At 44.8% G+C, this 25,264-nt stretch overlaps 1 protein-coding gene across 1 annotated transcript; it reads left to right on the plus strand.

Annotated features, from left to right (window-relative positions):
* Positions 1 to 19,328: 19,328 nt before the first annotated feature.
* LOC147121860 (regulator of G protein signaling 21-like) lies at positions 19,329 to 24,993 on the plus strand. The gene is made up of 5 exons (XM_085982365.1): positions 19,329 to 19,983; positions 20,815 to 20,925; positions 21,250 to 21,311; positions 21,429 to 21,595; positions 22,825 to 24,993. The coding sequence occupies exons 1-5, from the start codon at positions 19,874 to 19,876 to the stop codon at positions 23,005 to 23,007; spliced, it is 633 nt and encodes a 210-aa protein (XP_085838491.1). The 5' UTR covers positions 19,329 to 19,873; the 3' UTR covers positions 23,008 to 24,993.
* The last annotated feature ends 271 nt before the right edge of the window (positions 24,994 to 25,264 follow it).

The following is a 25,264-nucleotide window of genomic DNA, read 5'->3' on the forward strand; positions in this document are numbered from 1 at the left end:
ATATCTTGTACTGGCCAGGTAAGCTGAACGAACCCCCTGATGCTCTATCACGAATTACATGCGCCAACGCGCAAATTGATAGACTTCAGACCCTCCACAACGACCTCTGCCACCCCGGAGTCACCAGACTTTACCACTTCATTAAGGCCCGCAACCTGCCCTACTCCATCGAGGAGGTCAGGACAATGACCAGGAACTGCCAGACCTGTGCCGAGTGCAAACCGCATTTCTTTAGGCCGGACAGAGCAAGCCTGATCAAGGCCACCCGCCCCTTCGAGCGCTTGAGCATCGATTTTAAGGGGCCCCTCCCATCCTCTGACCGTAATGTGTACTTCCTCAACATTGTTGATGAGTACTCCCGTTTCCCCTTCGCCTTCCTCTGCCCAGACATGACCAGTACCACGGTCATTAAATGCCTGAACGACCTCTTCGCCTTGTTCGGGTTCCCAAACTATATACATAGTGACCGGGGCTCCTCCTTCATGAGCGAGGAACTCCACCAGTTCCTACTAGCAAGAGGTATTGCTGCAAGCAGGACCACCAGCTACAACCCTCGAGGGAACGGCCAGGTGGAAAGAGAGAACGCGACTGTATGGAAGGCCGTCCTCTTAGCCTTAAAGTCTAAGGGCCTCCCAACCTCCCGCTGGCAGGAAGTCCTCCCGGCAGCGCTGCATTCCATCCGGTCACTACTTTGCACTGCCATTAATGCCACCCCCCATGAACGAATGTTTGTTTTCCCCAGCAAGTCGACTACGGGAACCACACTACCAACCTGGCTGACCTCTCCGGGGCCCGTCCTGCTGCGAAAGCACGTGAGGGCCCATAAAACGGACCCCCTGGTCGAGAGGGTGAACCTCCTGCATGCCAACCCTCAGTACGCCTATGTGGCATACCCAGACGGGCAGGAGAACACAGTCTCCTTGCGAGACCTCGCACCCTCGGGCATTCCGGAGACACCACCTTCACCCCCCCCCCACCCCCCCCCCCCGATTCCAGCTCAGGTAGACGGCATGCCGGAACCCCACGAGCCCTCGCCGACCACGCAGACACGGACAGACTGACATACCAGAACTGGTAGTACACATCACCCCGCCGGACTCAAATCTAAACAAGGGGTGAATGTGGTAAACCACTTTTGTCGTTCACTATCGTTACACTATAGTTATCACTGTTATATCGTTACTCTATGGTTATCACTGTTCACACTGTTGTATCACTATGCAAGGTCGCCTCTTGTCACGCTGTTATACCTGGGCTGACCACTGCTGACTCCGCCCATGGCTCCACCTACCTGCCCAGGTATAAAGGTGGTCGGCTGGCTGGTATTCCTCCTTGTTGGATCCGATCACCCACGAGGGTGGGCTCTGTTATTTAGCCAATAAAAACCTATAGTTACTTTCTTAACTCGTCGCTTTTCATTGGATGAATTGATAGGTATATCAGGGAGTGGCCCTCATCTCCATAGCAAAGGGTACACATTGATTTTGCTGGTCCATTTATGGACTCGATGTTTTTAATTGCGGTGGATGCACATTCAAAGTGGCCAGAGGTAATAAAAATGTCCTCAACCACCACAGAAAAAACTATCACAGTCTTACGAACCATATTTGCCAGAAATGGGCTGCCTGAACAGATTTGCTCCGACAATGGACCACAGTTTGTGTCTGAAGAGTTCCAGAGGTTCTTAAAGAACAATGGTGTTAAGCATTACACATCCGCCCCATATCATCCAGCCGCCAATGGATTGGCTGAGAGGTTCGTTCAAACATTCAAGAAGGCTATCAAGGCAATTTGTAATGAAGACATACCCCTACAACACAAGGTGGATAACTTCTTGTTTGCCTACCGGAATGCGACACATGCGGTTACCAACCAAACTCCAGCCATGATGTTCTTCAATCGAAGACTAAGATGCCGCTTGGATTTGGTTAAGCCAAACATCAGAAGAGATGTGGAGAACAGGCAGTTTCAGAATATGAATGAAAGGCCAACCAAGAGTTTCAAGATAGGTCAACCAGTTTTGGCCCGGGACTACCGCACAGAGAAATGGCAGCCAGGAACGATCTGCACACGGCAAGGACCTCTAATGTATACCGTGGACGTTGGAGAGAGCATTGTAAGACGCCATGCTGACCAGATTCTAGAGTCACTGGAAAACGTCAAATCTACACCACGATCCTATACACCTGGTGATGAAACCGAAGTACCAATTGCATCTACCTCAGAATCGGTGATATTGGAAGCAGACGAACCAAACAACGACGTTGATCCCGAATCAACTTTGCCAGAAGAACCTGATACCCCAAAGAGGCATTATCCAGACAGAATCAGGAAGCCTCCTCAAAGACTGAATTTATAATTGATTAACTTCAGCTAATGTATATAGCAACTGTAATTGTAAATATGTTATTTAATTATTAATCGAATGTTATGTACTGTTTAGCTAAAAGGGGAGGAATTGTAGTGTATGTACCTTGAAGAAGGAACTGTATTCTGCAGCCCCTGTATACTGCAGTACCAGTAGTGACCACCCCTGTATATAAGCCTGTGTAGTAACTTTGTATAGTAGTTCCAGTTTTGTCTCCATTCAGTAAACACCTGTTATAACCAACTTCTGCAGTCCGTGTCTCAATTACACACGGACATTACACATCCCAAAGCGCTTTACAGCCAATTAAGTACTTTGTGAAGTAATGTTGTAATGTAAGAAACACGGCAGCCAATTTGTGCACAGCAAAGGGTGAGTATCCCTTTAAGTAGTGCTTGAAATCAACACCATGTTTACTCCCAAACAGCTGGTCGCTGTTCATGGAGTGCGTTAGTTGAAGCGCTAGCCACCAAAATGCCGTGCAGCCTGCACAACAAATCAGAGCACTGAAGAAATAGAAAGCTAACAGACTCTGATGTAGTGCATCAAAGCCTTGCATTGCCAAGCTGCCTGGGGGGCACAATAATTTTATTTTTACCATTGGGGACAAGATGTGCTTTTGTTCATAAACAGAGAACCAGTGTTCTTAGTGACAGTGTGAGTTCCTGTTTCTCAATTGCTCAGGGCAGTCCAGCCAGATACAGCCTTTGTTGCTGGCAGCTGATGTGACCCAGATCATAAGCTGCCTAGTTAAAAGTATGAATTGGACCAAATTATTAGAAATATGAGAAGCTTGGGTGCATTGTGCTAAAACAAATGACGTGCATTATGAAAGATGAGGAAAGCACATTATTGATCATCTAAATTGAAAGATACCTCTTAATATCCAATATTGCATAAAGAATGTTTACACTAAGCAATGTTGTATAGTGGATGTGACAGGGGTGGAGGAATAGTGCAGTGCAATGTAGCTCCAAAATATTGTGCTCGTTCATGGGCCCTGATCTCAACCAGGCCACCATGGGGAACATGGAGCCAAGATTCGCACTTCCCTACAAAGAAGGAAGAAAACTCAGAGGGAGAATCATCTTAGTCTGTTCACACATCGTACAACATCGAGTCATATTCTGTCATTCACTGTTCCCAGATTGAGAGAGCCCACAGGCACCTTGTACCTAGGCCTCTGCCAATGCCACTATGTACCCAGGCACTAAGGGCATGATTTTGCCAGCCCTGGGGAGGCAGGTATGGAGGCGGGACTGCATGGAAAATGGCAGAATCTGCGGGTGGGTGCCCAACCCGCCCCCAACCCACCTCCATGCCATCTTGCCAGGAAGCGGGTAGCCGACTTGCACCGGGTCCCGTCTCCTTGGAGGCAGGAAGGGGATTAGTGCCACTTATCTGCCTGTTAACAGGTAGTTAACAGGCAGGTAAGAGGATTATCCCCATTTTGCCCACACAAGTGCAGGCTTCCCGAAGGCTCCGAACCCCGCCAGGGTCACCGAGGTGAGCAGTGGGTCTGCGGAGGTCGGGGGGTGCAAACGTGCGCTGTGGAGGTAAGTGATGGGTGCAAATGTGGAGAGGTGAGTATGTGAGGTAAGTGGAAAGTGTTAGAAAAAGTTTACTTACCTTTGTTTCTTCCTGCAGGCTTCAAGAGTTGGGGATGCGGAGTGTCTCGCACCGCCACGGCAGAGATGACAGATGGCTGCTGCATTCTCCAATGCAGCAGCCATCTAATTTCTGCTAAATAAAAAAGTTTGATGAGTCTTGAATTCAAGACTCATCAAACTACAGAGAATGTCAAAGTTTGACAGTTTCACAGAGCTGTCAAATGATGACAATTCATCTGTCAAAATTTTTTGACAGATGAAATGTCATACATTGACGTTCTCTGCAACCAGCTTTCCCTTAATAGGCCTGCTAAGCCCGCTGGGTGGGCTTAACAAGGTCAATCACGGGAAAATAGCGTGGGTTGGCCAGAAGTTGATGGAGGCAGGATTAAAACCTGACAAGTGGGAGTCCCGCCTGCAAACGCTCCCCATTGGCAAAATCCAGCCCTAAGTGATGCATGAGAATGACCCAATTTTCACACCTTCCCTCTGTAAAAATGCCTCACCTCCAGCAGGAATCATTGTGGGAATCAGTTATCTTTTCATCGGGCCCATATTCTGAAGAACCAGAGGCTGCAAATTTGGCTCCGTAGCACCCATTGTTTGGGCGCAACGGGTGCCATTTTGGTTCCAAAATGGCATCCGTGACGCATGCGCACACTTCTGGTGCGAGCTGCACTGCACACCATCTTGGGTAGCACATTAGTGCAGGCATAGGAAGCATGCGCCAGAAGTATGCAAAGTAGGCAGATTGTGACGTCAATCAGTGTGCAACGCTCCTTTGACACCAGCGCTGCCAGTTTGGAGCTCAAGGCTCCAGCTAATGCCCTCTCTTAAACATGCACAGCTGAACACACCTTTAGCAGCAGGAAGAACACCCCACCAGTGCTAGAAAAAAGGGATCATCATTGCAGGTTAGGTGTTGATTGATTTCTTCTGGCTGTTGCTGAGTTTGTAGAAGTGTTTGGTGGTTTGTACAGTTACTTCAAGTTGCTAAAGTCTACAGGGAATGGTGTGGCAGGTGCTGCAGGACTTTATCCTGACTTCAAGGATTGTGTACAGACCACTTGCTCCAAGATATGGGTGCACAAGTAGGCATTCCCCTTGGCCTATAACATGACAGGGAGAATGAGCAGAAGCAACACAGGCTGCTGGAATAGGGAGGAGGAGGAGGGGGAGAAGGGCTCTCAGCAGGAGGCCATATCCGCCCAGGGTGTCCAGGGAGCAATACTCCTACCTCAACCTCAGGGAGGAACAGTGCGTCAGACATCTGTGCTTCACCAAGGCCGTCCACACGGAAATCTGCCACCTGCTGCAGCTACAACTGCAACCTTATGTCAGGACGAGGATCGCTTTGCCAATGGCTGTGAAGGTCACGGTGGTCATGAACCTTTATGCGTCTAGCTCCTTCCAGGCTGGAGCTGGAGCAGGCTTCCCCATGGTTCAGGGTGCCACTGACTGCAGGCACATTGCTTTGCGGGCGCCACATGTAAATTCTGAGATGTACCGCAACCAAAAGGGATTCCACTCCCTCAAGTGTCCGTATTCTGCGACAATCCACTGTCCTATATGCATTTGAGCCACCACAACAAAGCAGAGGGTGGCTACTGGACGACAAGGACTATCTGTTAACAACATGGCTCATGACTCCGTGCGCATCCCACGCACACGTGGGCAGCAATCATACAATGAAAGCCATGCTGCCACATGAAACATCATCGAGCAGACCATTGGCATGCTGAAGCAATGCATCTGCTGCCTGGACCACTCTGGAGGAGCTGTGCAGTATTTGGCAGAGCACGTGTTGAGATTTGTGGTGGTCTGCTACATGCTGCATAGCCTTACAGTCATGAGGGCACAGCCCTTGCCACCAGCCATATGGCGACCAGCTGAGGAGCAGGAGGAGAAGGAGGAGAAGAGGAAGGGAGGAGGCAACCCAGACAATCACTTTCTAGCCGGGCTGTCCGTGACCGACTCATTCAGCTGTGATACCAGTAAATGCAACCTCAATTCCACATTCACCAACAGTCCCACACCTTACTTCCCCTCCATTAAGTGTCAGCTGTGGCTCAGTGGGTGCCACACTTGCCTCTGAGTCAGAAGGTTGTGGGTTCAAGTCCCACTCCAAAGATTTCAGCACAAAATCTAGGCTGACGCTCCAGTGCAGTACTGAGGGAGTGCTGCACTGTCAGAGGTGCTGTTTTTCAGGTGAGACGTTATACCGAGGCCCTGTCTGCTCTCTCAGTTGAATGTAAAAATCCCGTGGCACTATTTTGAAGAAGAGCAGGGGAGTTATCCCCGGTGTCCGGTGGTTGTGGAAGGCACTATATAAATGCAAGTCTTTCTTACTTTTATTTGAATTAACAGCAATGTTTGGGTGATGTGCCTGTCATGGTTGAATAGTTGAGAGTGTGTGCAAGCTGTGAGATGTGGTTGTTGTTGTGTCTGTGTATAATAAGACACAGACTGTAGGAGAAACGGTACAACAGGTGTTTACTGAATGAGGGTTACTCTAGAACTAACTATACAGATCACTACTCAGGGTTTATATACAGGTGTGGTCACTGCCGGTACTACAGTATACAGGAGCTGTAAAAAGTAGTTCTCTCCCTTAAAGGTACATACATTACAATTCCTCCCCTTTTAGATTAACAGTACCATAACACTCGTTTAACATGCAACATTAGCTGAAAATAGTCTATTTATAAATTCAGTCTTTGGGGAGGCTTCCTGATTCTTTCTGGATAATGCCTTTCCTGAGTGTCTCGCTCTTGGTGCGGAGGCGATTCTAGCACCCTGTCGTCAGTTGATTCATCAGCTTCCAATGCTATTGTTTCTGAGGTAGATGCGACCTGTACGTCGGGTTCCTCACCAGGTACGTATGGCCGAGGCATGGGGTTGACTCGTTCCTGTGACTCTAGGATCTGGTCAGCATGGCATCTCACAATGTTCTCCCCAACATCCACTGTGTACATTAGTGGCCCCTGCCGTGTGCATATCGTTCCTGGTTGCCATTTCTCTGTTCGGTAGTCGAGGGCCAAGACTGGTTGCCCTACATTGAAGCTCCTTGTCGGCTTCTCATTGATGTGCTGGAATTGCTTACTCTCAACATCTCTTCGTACATTTGGTCTGAGCAAATCCAGACGAGATCTCAACCTTCGGTTAAAGAACATCATGGCCGGGGCCTGGTTGGTGACTGCGTGTGTCGCATTTCTGTAGGCTAACAGGAAATTGTCCACCTTATGCTGCAGTGGAATGTCATCATCGCACATGGCCTTTACTGCTTTTTTAAAGGTTAGTACGAACCTTTCAGCCAATCCATTTGTGGCTGGATGATACGGGGCGGATGTGTAATGCCTTACCCCATTCCTTTTCATAAATCTTCGAAACTCTTCGGACACAAACTGTGGTCCGTTATCAGAGCAAATCTGCTCTGGCAAGCCGTTCCTGGCAAAAATGGTCCGTAGGACTGCAGTAGTTTTCTCCATGGTGGTGGAGGGCATTTTGATCACCTCAGGCCATTTCGAGTGCGCATCCACGGCTATTAAAAACATTGAGTCCATGAATGGACCAGCAAAATCAATATGCACCCGTTGCCATGGAGATGAGGGCCACTCCCATGGGTGTAGAGGGGCATGTGGTGGTGCATTTTGGACCTTCTGGCATCCTGAGCAGCTCTTTGTCAGGTCCTCGATTTGCTGATCGATCCCCGGCCACCACACATAAGCCCTAGCAAGGCTTTTCATTTTCACCCCTCCCAGATGACCTTCGTGAAACTCATTGAGCACTCTCTCCCTTAACTTGGGTGGAATTACCACTCAGGATCCACACATCAAGGTCCCCTGGCATACTGACAGCTGTTCTCTTCTGGATGAGAATGCTGGCAACAGTGAGTCGCCATGTGCTGGCCATCCCTTCACCGTCAAATCATATACCCGAGACAGTGTCGGGTCATTTCGGGTCTCCTTCTCTATACCAGCGTTAGTTACTGGCAAGCATTCAATTATAGTCGAATTAAATATTTCGACAGGATCCACTGCTGGTGCTTCCTCCGCAGTAGGCAGTGGCAGGCGTGATAGCCCATCAGCGTTTCCATGCTGTTTCGTGCCCTTATACTCGATTTCATATTGGTGCGCCCCTAGAAAAAGGGACCATCTTTGTAGCCGTTGCGCAGTCATCACCGGAACGCCCTTCTTCGGATTAAAGATGGAGACAAGTGGTTGGTGGTCGGTCAGCAAGGTGAACTTCTGCCCGTGCAGATAGTGATTGAACTTTTTCACTCCCCACACTAGGCTGAGGGCCTCCCTGTCAATCTGGGCGTAGTTACGCTCGGCTGAGGTTAGTGATCGTGACGCAAAGGCTATTGGCCTCTCTGAGCCATCCGAGAATTTGTGCGACAGCACCGCTCCAATACCGTAGGGTGACGCATCACATGCCAACCAAATTGGTAATGCCGGGTTGTAATGGGCCAATACCTCTTTCGATGTGATTAGTGTTTTGCTCTTCTGGAAAGCTCGCTTACATTCGTCACTCCACTTCCATGGTACCCCCGTTTGCAGTAGGGTGTTCAGTGGGTGTAGTACAGTAGACAAATTCGGCAAGAACTTATGGTAGTAGTTCACCAGCCCGAGGAACGACCTCAGTTGTGACACATTTTCCGGTGCTGGAGCCTTGACTACTGCCTCAATCTTTTCAGGGGACTTATGTAACCCCTCTTCATCAATAACGTGGCCACAATACGAGATCTGCTTCTGGAAAAACTCGCATTTGTGGCAATTAGCTCGGAGCCCATATTCCTTCAATCTAGTGAGCACCTGCTCCAGGTTGGCGAGGTGATCACTGTCATTTTCGCCCGTGACCAGGATGTCGTCCAAATAACACTGGGTCCCTGGAATCCCTTGCAGGACTTGTTCCATTGCCCTTTGCCAAATAGCCGGAGCTGATGCTACCCCGAACACCAGCCAGTTGTATTGGTAGAGACCTTTACGAGTGTTGATCATGAGGTACTGTTTCGAGGCTTCTTCTGCCTCCATTTGCAGGTACGCCTGGGCCAGATCAATCTTAGTGAAGCGTTTCCCTCCAGATAGCGAGGTGAAAATATCTTCAATCCGCGGAAGCGGATATTGTACAGTGTGAAGGACTGGGTTCACTGTCACCTTAAAGTCCCCACAGATGCGAACCTTCTTTGGTTCCCCAGGCGTATTACTCAACGACCTCTTCATTACAGGAACGATGGGTGTAGCCCACTCGCTCCAGTCCACTTTGGACAGTACTCCTGAACATTCCAAACCTTCCAGCTCTGCTTCGACGGCTGGGTGGATCGCATAAGGTACCGGTCTGGCCTTAAAAAACTTTGGGCTTGCATTTTCCTCTGTTTTGATGATCGCTGTTATGCCTTTTAGTGTTCCGAGTCCCTGCTGGAACACTTCTTGTGGTCAGTTAGCATTTTTGACAGTCGTCCAGGTGTGATGTTGTCATCCTTTTTGGCATCTACAGTCAGTGCTTGTATGGAATGCCAATCTAGCTGTATCTTCCGGATCCATTCACGTCCTAGTAGTGGTGGTCCTCCATCTGGCAATACATATAGGTCCATTTTTGGTGTTTCCTTGCCGTTATATATAACGTTCACCCTTATTTTTCCTTTGGGTAGACTTTTTCCCCCGTGTACGTCTTCAAGACAATCTTTGTATCTCTCAAGGGTATATGTGAGAATAGCCGCTTGTAGTCCCTTCGGTTTATGACTGTTAGGGCTGATCCTGTGTCCAATTCCATTTTCACTTGGACTCCTGCTATCTTGAGCGTGACCCAGATAGTTTGGTGATCCTCCATTTTGATCACATTATGTAGTTTCAGACAACCCAGTTCCTTGCTTCCGGAGTCTGTATCACTTTTCTGTTCGTCTGAACTACTCTCCGTCACCTTATGTACCTTCTTGTACTTCTCCTGTGGAGATTTCTTGCTGCTGGTTTTCTTTCCCGACCTGCAGACTCTTGCTATGTGTCCTACTTTTCCACACTGTCTGCACACTTGGTCCTTGAACCAGCAATCATTATGGTCGTGTGTTGTTCTGCCGCAGCGATAGCACTTCACTGTTCCGTATGACATTTCATTTGTGCCATATTCTTGCGGTCTCCGTTGTATCTCTGCCGCGCCCCGTGCTGCTGCTTTGTGTGATACTGCAATGCTGAAAGCCTTGTCCAGCGTAAGATCCTTTTCTGATAGAAGCCGTTTCTGGGTTCCTTCACTTTGAAGCCCACACACAAACTTGTCCCTTAAAGTATCTGCTAGTCCCATTCCAAACTGGCAGCGTTTCGATAGCTTGCGCAGTTCCGTTAAATACTCAGCATTACTTTCATCTTTATGCTGGTTCCTTTTGTGAAACTTAAATCTTTCTGCTATCAGCAGCGGTGTGGGGTTTAAGTGGTCCTGTAGGATTGACACTATGTTTTCAAAATCCTTTTCTACTGGCTTCTCTGGGGTTACTAGGTTTCGTAGTAAGCCATACGTTTTTGCACCCATTGAATTCAACAATACCAGCGCTTTCTTGTCATCTGGCACTTCATTCGCCTTGCAGTATACTTCTATGCGTTCGACATATGTCGTCCAATCTTCGACTTCATTGTCGAACGCTGTGATACAGCCACTCTTCGGCATTTTTGGGTGTGGTTAGACTGGCTTAAAATGGCATCTCCCGCGCTTTCCTTTCTTCCCCGCTGCGGCTTAAAATGGCGTTTCCCGCGCTTTCCTTTCTTCCCCGCTGCGACTTAAAATGGCGTCTCCCGTGCTGCTGCCAACGCCACTCTCGGCGGTCCTCGTGGCAAATGGCGATGCCCTGTGGGTTTCATGCGCTGCTCCTGCGCTGCTGCCAATGCCGCTCTCTGCGGTCCTCGTGGCAGTGGCAGCACCTCGCGTTTTCCTGCGTGCCTCTCTCCCCCATTGACGCTGCTCAGCCCTTGAACACCGGCTGCGCTCTGCTCTCTGTCGTCTCTCTCCCCATTGACGCCACTCGGTCCTGAACACCGGCTGCGCCCTGTGTGCTCTGCCCTCTCTCTCTCCCCCGTTGACGCTGCTCGGCCTTTTTCTGTGCCGCTCGGTCGGCTCTAGCTGGCGCTGTCCGGGAAGGATCTGCGCAGTACCTGTTGCCAGCCCGTTTCGCTGGACCACCGTGACTGGAAAGCCAAGCCTGGGTCTCGACAGCCTCCCCTGCGATGCTCAAATCTCCGTTGGGTGACTGGGCGGCTGCCCATGGTCGACGCCCATGCCTCTGGACTCGACCTCCCTCCACTGCTCTCCAGGAGCGAATCCCTGGGAGGTGATGCAGAGTTGCAGGTAGGTTCGAATCTGCTCGTCGCCAATGTTGTGTCTGTATATAATAAGACACAGACTGCAGGAGAAACTGTACAACAGGTTTTTACTGAATGAGGGTTACTCTAGAACTAACTGTACAGATCACTACTCGGGGTTTATATACAGGTGTGATCACTGCCGGTACTACAGTATACAGGAGCTGTAAAAAGTAGTTCTCTCCCTTAAAGGTACATACATTACATTTGTGAGGCTAGCAGCGGTGTTAAGTGTGTGAGGGTGAGGTGAAGCTATGTATGTGAGGTATGAGTCCTGTTTGATAGAAATTGTTGGTAGGTGAGTGATGGGGGAGTGGTGCATTCAGCAGTGTTTGAGGCTAGTGGTGCAGTTGGTGGGATATGGCATTTGAAGGTGAATTCACTGACCTTGACCACTCGTGTGAGGTCATTGAACTTTTTGCATCCAGGTCCTCAGTTGTTGACTGCTGGCATTCACCGTCATGGCTACCTGCTCCCACTGCCTTTGCAGATTTTGTCTGGAGGGCCTTATGGCCCCCTGTGGATAGAGGACCTCTCTTCTCCTGTTCACCTCCTCCACCAAGGCCTTCGGTGCGGCGCCTGACAATCTTGGAGCATGCTCTATCCCCTGTTGTGCCATTAGTCAGTGTTCTTACAGGTCAGACTCTCTTCCCCAGCCACTTCCAGCACCTGCTCCAGCCAGAATGCATCTCTCCTTTAAGAGGTGCAGGCTGGCTTTAAGTAGTGCAGGCTGGCTTTAAGTGGTGCTAGCCTCACACGAACTTAGGCACCTGCGGAGGTGCTCATCCGCTGAACAGTACATTTAGCACTTCCTCAACGCTGCAATCATTTAAATTAGCAGGCAGCACGAAGTTTGCATGCTGCCAGCATCAGAAACAACGGGTGCAGGTTAATCTCGCATCAGGATCCCCGCGCCCGTTTTCAGGGGCTGTTGAATTTAGCCCCCAGAGAATGTACCAGGTTCAAGTTCAGTTCTGGTCTCAGGGTTACAAGGGTTGTGTTCGATGCTGTCATATATTCAGTGCTGGGATTGTAAGATTTATGTATGGTGCTTTCATGTAGTCAGTGTTAGGGTTTCAGGGGTTGTGTGCAAAGCTGGCATATAATTAGTCTCAGGATTGCAAGCGGAAAAAATAGAACTCTTTAGATTAGAGACCCACAGCCTTTGACCCTAAATTGCAAATGCTGTCATTTCAAATCCAGCAACCCCTTTTACTGTAACTAAACTTAAACTTTGCTGCCTTTTCCATTTCATAAAACACTCAAGTCAATAACACTTAATCAGCTTGCTTCTGATAGTGTGGATTTCCTGACGTATGTGATGAACAAAAACAAGTTCCAGTCTAGTTAAACAATTATGTGGAATGCGAGACATTGATGGTAAAGGAAAGAATGAAATGTAGGGTGAACTGATGGAGTCACCGGGGTGCTATATCACGAAGATCTGCACAAGGGATTCACTTATCGTAGTTGTTTAACTGTTGAAAAGCAAAGAAAATAGCACCTTCTCACTTCCAGCAGAAATATCCAAAAGCACTCCACATGCAAGTTACTTTGAAGTGCAGTTACTGTTACTTGGGTAAACAGCAATGAGGGGAATAAACACTTACTATGTTTTGGTGATGTTAGCTGAGGGAGGAATGTTGGCCAGGACACCAGGAGAACTTCCTGGTCTTCTTTGAATAGCAGCATCACATCTTATCTAAAGGACATTGCCACCCTCAGTACTTCACTTGAGTACTAGTCTAGTTTCTGTCATGGAGTAGGGCTTGAACCCATGACTGTCTGACTCCAAGGAAAGAGTGCTACCAACTGAGAAAATGTGACGGCCTGGAATCTGACCTTTGTTTTTCTCGGTCCTAAGTGAGACCACTCAAGAGTCACTGAGCTACTTTTGCATTATAATGGACAGAATGGAATGGCTTCCTGCCACCAAGACAACCAATTGGTAAGGCACCACTTGACATCCCTCCCTCATCGAATACCACCAAGAACAGATTAACTGGTCATTAATCTCATTGCTGTTAATCCAAATAAAAGAAAGAAAGTAAGAAAGACTTGGGGCTGGATTTTCTCAGCCCCGAGGAGGCAGGTATGGAGGCGGGACTGCCGGTAAAGTAGCAGAACGTGGGGGCGGATGGCAAACCCGCCCCCATCCCGCCTCTGTGCCCTTTTGCCAGGAGGCGGGCAGATGTGCTGCTTCGGTTCCCGTCTCCTCGAGGCGGGAAAGGGATTGAATCCTTTTAACTGCCTGTTAACAGGTAGTTAACAGGCAGAAAAAAGAATTAGTCCCAATTTACCTTTTTAGGTGAAGGCTTCCCGACCTCGGAGAAATTCGTCGGGTTGGTGGAGTCGAGTAGGAGACCTGCAAGGGTCGGAGGAGCCTGAAAGTAAGATGTAGAGGTGAGTGATAGGTGCAAGTGTGGAGTGGTAAGTATGTAAGGTGAGTGTTAAGTGTTAAAAAATGTTCACTTACCTTGGTTTCTGCCTACAGTCTTCATCCGCTCTGGATCGGAAGTCCTGACATCATCCTTGTTGATTTCACAGACTGGCTGTTGGATCCTCCGAACCAACAGTCATCTGGAATCTACAAAGTTGAAAGGTTTGATGAGTCCTGAACACAAAGACTCATCAAGCTACAGAGAATGTCAGTGTTTGACAGCTTCACAGAGCTGTCAAACGCTGACATTTCTTCTTTCAAGAAGTCTTGACAGATAGCACGTCTGACATTGACGTGCTCTGTCAGTGACTTCCCCCTAATTGGCCTGCTGAGCCTGCAGGGCAGGCTTAACAGGCATAACAACTGTTTTGTTATGTTGGTTGAGGGATAAATATTAGCCAGGACACCAGGGATAACTCCCCTGCTCTTCTTCGAAATAGTGAGATGGGATCTTTTACGTCCACCTGATAGAGCAGATGGGGCCTCAGTTTAACATCTCATCTGAAAGATGGCACCTCCGACAGTGCAGCACTCCCTCAGCACTGCACTGGAGTGTCAGCCTAGATTTTTGTGCTCAAGTCTCTGCAAATAGCAACAAGTAACTGCATTTCAAAGTCACATGTGAAGTGCTTTGGGATGTTTCTGAGAGAAGCAACAAGGTACTAAAAACCAGTATTTTTTAAAGATACATACATATTTCTAGATCATTTCTGACAATAAATTGCAACGGCACAACTGAGCTGACCAGATTTCCTGCAGTGCCATTTTCAATGCATCATCATGTGGGAAGTCAGACTATCACTAGGTCGTGAATGACATTCAAGCAGATTCAGATTTCAACTGTTAGTTTGAATGGATAGAATTAAGACAAACATGCAACGATTAATAAATTAGAGGTGAATTATTCTTCAAAATGTCTCACCGTACAGGTTCAATTATAACCTGGACACATTTGGGTATCAGTGTTACTTCCCCTTTGGCACAAGGCCTTGGTAACCATGACAAAGTCCAACATGAGCTTGGTGTCCTTTTTATAGTCTTTGCAGCCATGACAGAAAACAAAAGCAGCTTTGTGCCGTTCCCTTAACCTCCGTACCCAGGACAAAGCACAAAAATAGCATTGTGACCTTTACTTAGTCTCCACCCTCCTTAGCACAAGAAAGCTGTTATCTGTATCCGAGGAAGGGACAGAATCAAATGCACATCATGTACCCTGCCATAGTATGGCCACTCTCAACGGATGTAGCAGAGTGTGGTCAAAGTTTAATGTATGGTGTTTTTGTTTAATCTTTCTTTTTTGTGCTCGGCAAGATGAGAGAAGCCATTGCTGGCGAGTAGAACATTTTTTTTCTCTCCACTTTTATCAGATACTGTTATCATTGAGCACTCATGGATCAAATAAATCATCATTCACTTCACGCCCTAACCCTAAAACCCAGACTAGCAATCACCATTTGCATGAGTGTGAATTTTTCCAGTCCTTGTAACAACTAGAGCCTTTGAATGGTACAGTATTGCCAATTGATTGTTTTTTAGTGACAACCTGTGCCAAATTATGGGCAGTTTTTGTTTTTTGTGATATTGTGCCTACTGAAATTTAAGAAACTTTGAAAAAGTGTGGGCTTCTTGTAGTACAGATAACACAGTGGGTGTCAGTGTGATATCAGTGAACCCAGACACTTAGAAACATGACTACCATTTGTCTTTGTAATCTGTGAGGGCAGGGGAGGGGGTGGAATTCAGATCTGTGCACATCTGAAATTGCAAACAGCTAAGCACCCGGCGTCTTTGACATCCGGTCCCATCTGTTTTGAATTCTTCCCAAAAAAAACAAGTGAATGACTCATTTGAAATTATTTTTACCTAAGTTGTCATGAGACAGTTCCATTCATTTTTCCGGCGCTCAAACATAAAAACGCCTTAAATTTATATGAACGAAGGGTTGATTAGTCAACGGCAGTGTGATTCCTGCATGATCAACAGTGACATCTTTGTATGCCGTAGATCCAGGAAGGTCACTGATTATTTTTGCTTAAACGGTAAATTTAGCAAACTAATCACACTTCATTACTCATCTAGCAGCCGTCTAGGGACTGGGTCATCACATGAGACAAACATTCATTACATTATAATGTACCAGAGGACCAGTGCTTCTTGCTCATTCTAATACCAAAAAAACCTAAACATTGCAAACAAACAGATTACAAGCTGAAACAGGAAAACTATCAAACATTTGTCAAATACTGGACCAGGAAAGAAAAAAGCTGTACAATTGTTTCCATACAGATATGGCACTGCTACAGTATTAGTGCACATTCTCACACTGATAAACTACTGGTGTATATTCTCACACACTTCAAGTGTGAGGAAAACCTAGGGTGGAGGTAGCACAGCTGGACAGGGGTTGACAGGGGTCATCCCACCCTCTCCAGGGTGTTTTTGTATTTGTCACTTTGTACGGCTGGCATTAATCCATTGTTCTCCCTGTGGGATTTGTGAGAGGGAATGTGTTCTGTAGTTCTCCAGGAAGGGGTTCAGCTCGAGGCAGAACCTGTGCATCAAGCCCTTTGACTAGCATGTGCCTTTGTGGTGGGAGGGGCAGTGTTTTGCCACCCTGGCGAATACAACTTGCCACAAGCTGTGACATTTGTGCTAGTCTGCAGCTCAGGTGGAATTTTGCACCACTGGAGACAGGCCTAGCAGGTAGGGGAGGGGCATCAATGCAGATCTTGACCTTTATATCCCAGTGTGTATGACTGTTGCAGTAAACCTTTACAAGACAGTTTTTTTTTAGATCATACGCTCAAAGAGAGATTGTTTTGGTAAAGTGTGTGGGGAGGGGGGAAGGGCGGGGCGGAAGTGGGGAAGAATTACGAGTTATCAGCACATTAACACACACATACTCTGAACTAGAATGGGGCTCCCAAACTCAGCCCGTAGTTTGTGTAAGCCCTTTCTCCCCACCTCACCTGCCATATCACTCTTCAAAGACATTTTGAAAAATATACACAGACTGGCTTTCCAAAACTAAAGGCCACCTACCCTGACCACAAATACACACTTTTAAGGCAGAATCTCTCAGTTTTGCCAATTTGAAGGGTTGCTTAGAAACACCTGATGACGTTTTCTGGCTCACTAACAAAGCAATGAGGCTAGGTTCCCACCTCCTAGTGCTGGTAGCTTGTATCTGCTCAAAGTGCTCATTTCTTTTTCCTGACAGAAGTGAACAAAACAAACAATAACACGATGGTTTTCTATACTCAAGAATCCCTCTCCCATACTACTGCCTCTTGGGGTTTTGAACGACCATGTCATTATCTTGATTTTATTTTTTATCAGAGTGACTCCACCTTCCAAAGGACAGAAACCCTAGGCAACCATCTTGCACAATTTAATCACTGCGGTCATTCTTTAGTGGGTTTTTTTGTATTGTGAGATCTGAATGAAAGGCTAAGACCTCTAGTGTAGGAGAGAATAAAAAGATCAGGAGACGACGTCAGGAAAAAAATGCAGGGAGATAAGGAGTTCCACCATTTTGAGGTGCTAGAAAGGAACGAGTTAGAGCTAGAAACGGTGCGATGAGTCTTGAATTCAACACAATGAGGATGCAAGGAGCAGCAATAGAATTCATTAGGCATGGAGAGACAGACAGAATAGCCACTAAATTCATCTACCATTTTCCAAAAGGAGAGAAAATAAAATATTTCTAAAAGTACCTGAACATGTCTGTCTTATAACATTTAGATCAAAATTTCGCAAACATTCTGAGCGAAATACAGATAACAACTATGCAGTGATCATCAAATTTTGTGTTTAGTAGCATATCTACATATCCACAGATTTCCTTCCTTGTACTATGGTGAGTTGATGTGGATGAAGTAACTGCAGTACATGTTTTACAGTGCAGTTAGCAAACCCCACCCACCATGTAGCTAATAGAATCATACAGCACAGAAGAAGGCCATTTGGCCCACCGTGCCTGTGCCGACTCTGAAAGAGCTATCCAAATAATGCCCCCTCTTTCCCCATAGCCCTGCAAATTGTTTCCTTTTCAAGTAAAGATCCAATTTCCTTTTGAAAGTTACTACTGAATCTGCTTCCACCGCCCTTTCAGGCAGTGCATTCCGGATCATAACAACTTGCGAAGTAAAAAAAAAATCTTCTCATCTCCCCATGGCTTTTTTGCCAATTATCTTCAATCTGTGTCCTCTGGTTACAGACCCGCCTGCCAGAGGAAACAGTTTCTCCCTATCTACTCTATCAAAACCCCATAGCATTTTACGCCCTTCATTAAATCTCCCCTTAACCTTCCCTGCTCTAAGCAGAATAATCCCAGCTTCTCCAGTCTCTCCCCATAACGGAAACCCCCTGGTATTGTTCTGGTAAATCAATAGATTACATTCAACAGCAGTTTCATTTTTTGCCCGTTTATGTGACTTGGCTTGTCCTTCCTGTAATCTAGAGCCTTTGTATTTGGAAGATGCAAAGGAATCAGGTTACACTCAGTGGTCAAGACTCGCTGTACGTTACACTAAGTTGTGTGTGAATTCAAAGCTCTTCTAAGACTGGACCAGAAAGGTGTGTGTGGGTGTGGCGGAGGATTGGAGAGAGGGTTAGTCACTCCATTGGTATTGAAAATCTGGGACTCTCTCCTCCAAAAAGCTGTTGAGGCTGGGGGGTCAATTGAAAATTTCAAAACTGAAATTGATAGATTTTTGTTAGGTAAGGGTTTGCAGAACCAAGGTGGGAAAATGGAGTTAAGAAGCAGATCAGCCATGATCTAACTGAATGGCGGAATAGGCTCGAGGGGTTGAATGGCCTACTCCTGTTCCTATGTTTCTATAAAACATTAACAAACTAGAATGAACTCTCAGGGATTGAGGAATCATATTGGCATGTTGGAAGAGTTCTTGTGGGCAATGCTATAGAATGCAACATGCAATAGATTAAAGATTTTGGCCACGAAGCTTGAGATAACTGCCTTGGTAATCTTTCCAGTATGTTTATATAGTCTTTACCTACCAGACATTACAAAGGTGAAAGAAACTACACCACATATTCAGGGTTAATTTCTTTTACATATATGTGAATGTTGTTAGATTGGTTCCATTGTGCATGAATTATCCAGTTACTTTTGCTCTGTGCAGTAGAATATCTTTTCTTACTATTTGCCCTGCAACTAGATGAATGCAAAAGTTTTCAATTAGTCTGTTTTGCTGCAGTGTCATTCATGCATGGAACGTTTGGATTAGGCAACAACCAATCTTCATGGACAGCTGTAACCAAGGTATACGTGCCCACTGGATTCATACCAATTGCCGTGTGGGTGGGTTTTTGGATAGATAATGTGATGTGTGTGGCAGGGAAACTCAGCTTTAATCTGGATAGTCAGTCCTCCATTGGAAGAGGTCATTGGCCTCAGATGTATCAACTTGGGACATTTTACTACGTTAAAGGTGATATATAAATGCAAGCTGTTGTTGTTGTTGTATCACCTGATAGGCAACAGACAAATTGCAGCTTAGTTTCAAAAACTGGCTTTGGAGCCCTTTACGATTCTAATAAATGTGCAATAAAAGCCACGGATACTAACTAAACAACTGGCCACATTATTAACCTCATTAACCAGCTGCACGAGTCCTGCTCATACATCGTGATCGCATTAAAAACACAGCCCCTAACGTAAAGCCCGGCCAGCATGTATTGTGAAACTGTAGCAAAACATCGCAATGAATACACGGTTCTCTAGTCACCTCTTTGACAAGACCTACGCAAAAGGATATTTGCATGATCTTGAGATCTTGCACTTATTTGAATTAAAAGCCTGAGTGCTGCTCTACATGCGCATGAGGCTGTCGTTTGGTTGAGCAACCACGTCAACAATGGCCCAAAAAAAGAGAACTTCCTTTTTTGTGGTGTCGTGAATTCACATCACCCAGTTCTATTCGCACGAACACTACTTCCTCCCACCCCTCCTCCCCCCACCCTCACGAGCTCCTGCCTATATATCAGTGCGATGTGAAAGGAACAAGAAACATCAGAAGAAATTTGTACAGAACAGCGAGTGAAGCAGAGCTTACAGTATCGCCCAAGACTAGTCAACCAGCCAGACATGCCTGAACTCATGTTCTCCCAGAATGCATCAACCAATTTGAAAGAAGTCAACAACAACCGTGCTACTATTGGAACTCAAATGACAGAGAAAAGAAAAGCAAAGAATCTGTAAGCATTACCATCTTACTATTACTCTAAGGAGCCTCTAAATTACAGCATTTTGAAGTAGCTTCTACTGGTTGCATTGTGCTTCCCCTTCTCAGACTGTGCTTTAACATTAAACTTGCTCATGTTCAAATGAATAACATATATCATTTGCTCTTTTATCTTAAATATATTCGTAAACAAACCGAGTAATGGTTGGATCCAGATACCTTTTTTTTTAAAACAGGTGTAATGTTTTTGAACAAATATTTCTCATATACATTGGGAACTGCTTTGCTAGTTGATAAAATTACAAGCTGCAGAAAGGTAGATGTAGATTATAATGCAAATTAAAGTTGTACTTTCCAATAAATACTTTGCTGTTCATTGTGCTAGTCAGAATATGTAAATATTACTCTCTCATTTGAGATCTAAAATGGAAAATTAATGCAAATTATTGGAAGACAAAGACTAGACGTCAGCAGAGCTCAAAACGACTTCAACAAAGAGGCATTATCTATAAAGCATAGTCTGCTGGCATTAGTCTATCAATATCTCAGGCCGTTTCAACAACACATCTGCAGAAGTCACCCTGTTCTATTTTGCCTAAAACTGTATTTCCTTAATGAGTTTTACTTCAACTGTTGGTTCTCTCTAGGTAACTTACTGCTATTTAATTGTATTCGATTTTTTTAAAATAGATATGAATTTTATATCTGAGTAAAGTAAATCTAAAAGAAGCAAATTCCAATTAACATTGCTTAAACAGATTGTTCTTACTCCAGTGATTGTAGTTATTTAATTATAGGATCTACCTTTGACAATACTGACACATGTTTTTTAAATGTCGCTTAGAGCCAAGGACCTGAAGGCTCGCCTGTTTTCTGTACTACTGAACTCCGATTCTCAACATCCATCTATAAATTTTCTGTCCAACATGTCAGGGAAACTGGACCTGTCCATGAGGTAAGTGCTTTCTCTTTCATTCCTTTGAGCACTGAATTCTCTTTAACAGACATTCGCTCTAAAGTTAAACATTATCAAATTGAACCTGAGAAATGTAAGAAAGTGTAGAATGTGTGTTTCATTATTGGAGGGGCAAAAATTGTACTACCAGAAAAACAAACATTTCAGAATCAAACTCACTTCAATGGATAAAGTTCAACACGCCAGGGTTCTTAAAGTAATTTTGTCCAAACTACATATGAGCTTGCTAAGAAAAGAATCAGAAAAAAATACATATTTTAAACAAGTGAAAAGTTGCTAAATTATTCCATTTTTTTTCCACAGCCTCACTCTTGAGGAAGTAATGCAATGGTCCAAGTCTTTGGACGTACTCCTGACTGATCCATGTAAGTGATATTTTCTACTCCGATGTTTGATTGTTGCTGCCAATGATATCTTTTGTGTTATTTTTCTTTAATAGCACTGTAAATAATGATTTGAATTAATATTTTCTCTTCCTCTAGGTGGCCGTGCTGCATTCAGAGCTTTCCTCAAGTCAGAGTTCAGTGAGGAGAACATTGACTTCTGGCTGGTCTGTGAGGACTACAGGAAAACCAAGCCTTCTGCAAAATTGGACTCCAAGGCTCAACATATTTACACAGAATTCATACGGAGTGATGCCCCAAAGCAAGTGAGTGGTTTTCTTTCATTAACAGAATTAATATCTGATCTAAAATGCATAGATAACGATGGAAGTACCAAAACAATTTTGTTTTTTAATTAATCTGTAAATAATGAAAAAAGCAGTTCTAGTAGATGTTACACAAGTCCTTCGTGGGTGCTCATTAATGGTACGTTCAGATTGGGTCCCTTAAAGCATTTGCAGCAGTACCAGAGTAAAACCAAAGAATATCACTATGGTCTATCCTAGAATCTTTAATTCACTTAATTACAACAATCAATGGCACGGGTGAAGCAAATGTGAGTCATGTCCCCTTTCTGTCCTTGAAAGATAGTGTATTGTATTCAACTATCACATCAAAGGAAACATCTGCACTCTTACTGGTGTCTCTTAGTCACCCTAGTCACTATATTTTATGCATTAAAACTTTGGTTAGAGGCAATCTAAGAGCAGACAGACATTTTCAAGTACAATTCTTCAAGTGACTAATCAGAACAAAAAGTTAGCATGAGCACAAATCAAATTTTTCCATTTTATACTCACACTGACCTTTTCACTCAGATTTCCAGTAGAGGAAAATACACCTCTTTGTGTAAATTCTCCCAATATGGGATCAAATTGCCATAACTAAGAGTGACTGAGAAAATGTCTGCAGGTATCTCCCAATTATAACACTTAGGATCATACAACAATTCAGTACAATACACTGCAGAATATCACTGCGTTCCACTATGAGCACAGTCAATTAAGTCAACGTGGAGTAGATCTGGCACCAATCCGGGCTCAGCTGTTTGAATGTGGCATAAGCTGAAGGACGGACTTGGCTTGTACTATGTATGTGGTGCCAAGAACGCTAGGCTGCACTGCTCTGGCAGCATAAACTCTAACATCCAACAGAAAAAAGTAATCACACCAGTATAACAAGTCTTTTGTCCATATTTCAAGAACTCAATTTTGCAGAACTGAAACTTTTGGCTGTCAGACCACAAATGAATCTTCATGGTTCAACGCCATAGACAGTTCTTTATGTTATGTGGAAATTAAGCAGTTATTCTGAACAGAAGTACATTGGGGAGGTGGACTTATTCTCAAGTGATGTCTAATGATTACATCAGTTTTGCTCAGGGTGGAGAAGTGGTCTATTTTCAGACTAAAAAAATAATGAACTTAAAATACAATGCTGCAAAGAGGGAAAATAGGGAGCAATGTATTCAACTGGTGTCCTTTTCTATTTATAGGTCAACATTGATGGTAATACGAGAGATCTGGTCAGCAGGAGTATTCTACTGCCAAACCCCGCTTGTTTTGAGGGGGCCCAGAGAATTATCTTCAGTCTGATGGAGAAAGACTCTTACCCCAGGTTCTTAAAATCAGATGCCTACGTAAACCTGATAAACAAGACACAGGGCAGCAATAGTTAAACAAAGAGATTTGCCCCCAACAACAAGACAATCAAAATATGGAACACCAATTCTGTATTGCTCAGTCCTGAGTGCACCACAGTACTGCGTAGAGCTAGAGAAATGGATCTGCCAGGAAGCAGGAAAAAACAACCCTGAAACTCAGTTATCAGATGAACAATGACACAGTACATGACACAGTTAAGATAACACAGAAGAAGGGCAAGGGGTACTGTCCACCTTCAGGGACAAATACGTTTCCCAGTTTTGTGACATATGTGTTTAATTGCAAGGCATCTCACCGTTATCAAGACCATTTTTTTTTCCTTTACGAGGCAAATTACACGGAGAACTTGTGATAAATTTGATTTGGTAGAGAGGCAGAATATTTTCATACAGTATGTAAAAATTTGGCCACAGGTAGCCTGGTCACTTTGATCCCGTCAACCAAATATGAACTGAACTTTCTTATTAACGCTGACTGGATCTTAAAGATAAACTGAAAAACATTTCCTTTGACCGTTGCAACATAAGCTACGCGGACAGTTTTAGCAGAGGTTTGTGTATGCCTGCCTCTCAGTACTGAATATCCTGGATTGCTTTGCACAATGCTTCAGGACTAATGTTACCTAATATTCTGATACAGAAAGGAACTGTGGTGATAGATTCGAGTATTTATTTATTATTGCTATTTTTTCTAATTTTAAATGGAACATTCTGAGCTTAGCGTTATAGCGATGGCACGAGAATGATTGTGGGTCATAGACTGTGCTAAATATATTGCTGTAGATAATGGCAATATTTGTCCTCAGTTCATTACAAGCACTTTGATGACTTGGTAACCCAGAGTTTTTTACCAGCAAGGTCAAACGGAAGTGATGGGAAGGCCGAGGCCATACAATACAATGATGGGAACAGCTAGAATACCTGAACTGTTACCACAGTAACAGTGCCTGCAAGGGACTGCTCTTCTGCAGGGACCATCTTGACCCATTCATTAGTGTCTCGAATGATTGCCAAGAGTGAAAAGTTGTTACAATTTCTTTAATAAAGCTAGATTTTAGCCATTTCGAAAGTGCAGAACATAAAATCATTTACGTGGAGCTTCCATTTGTGAAACTCTAAAAATATCTTTGCTAGCGTCTTTAATGCAGTAAAACGTCCCAAGGCGCTTCAGCGGAGTGGAATCAGACAAAAATTGACACTGAGCCAAAGAAGGACAGGTGACCAAACGCTTGGTCAAAGGGACTTATACCCACCATGTCTGTCTTTGATACTATTGAAGGACTTCCCTCTGGCAATTGCATTGGCCATATGGTGATGTCATCAACACAACAATGTAATGATGAGTGAATAACAGATTATGGTTTGATAGCCAAATATTCCTGATGACACAGATTCCTTATCACCAGTGATACTAAAATATCCTATTAGACCAGATAATTTGTCTGGCAAGGAAAAAAATCACCACTTTTCCAACAACATTATCAAAGGTCATTTTGTTACATAACTTCAGGCACACCCTGGCATTTTATTCATTCTAATTGCTGGTACTCATGAACAGGCAATAAAATATTTCCTTTTGCAATTAAACTGTCAGACCATTCATTCTTTTTTCAATCTCGAGTGCATTGATATATAACAAAGCATTTTTTCAGTGGGAGAATAAATAGTAGCAGCTCCCTCAGGTGGTTGATGGGTTCTGGTAACAATACAAACTATGCGTGGTGGTTTTATAATATTTAAGGTCCTTCCTTTCCTGGTTGGTGGACTCGATTGGCCAGCGTGTAGTTGGTCAGCGATACCATTCACACTGAAAAATTAATGACCACCAAGTAATCACAGGCCATCAATTGAGTAATAGTCAACAATTGACTTATGGGACCTAACAAATGGGATGTAATAATGACTATAAATAATAATGTTTATAATAATATACTTTGCTGGGCTATCTTTTCCTCTGTTCATTAATTTTGCATAATATTAAATGAGAATATAAAATGTGAACTAGTACCTGACTCTTTACTGTACTGTATGTTGTTATTACTACCACTTCTGTTTCTTCAGTATGGGATTCTGGGACCATAAAGCACAATGTGATCACTGCTGGGCATTATTATCCCATCTATATAGACTTCCCATCACAGGTTTTAGTAATGATGAACCTAAAGACTGGTGGGCTTCCTTTGCACCACTGCATGGCGGGGCTCTCCACCCCCCTCCGTGCAACCTCCCACAGCAGACCAGCTGCCAAGACCACCTAAAAGCTACCAGGAAC

Source organism: Somniosus microcephalus, chromosome 3, assembly GCF_052327205.1.
Source record: "Somniosus microcephalus isolate GS21.2 chromosome 3, FLI_Smic_1.0, whole genome shotgun sequence".
Taxonomy (NCBI): Eukaryota; Metazoa; Chordata; class Chondrichthyes; order Squaliformes; family Somniosidae; genus Somniosus; species Somniosus microcephalus.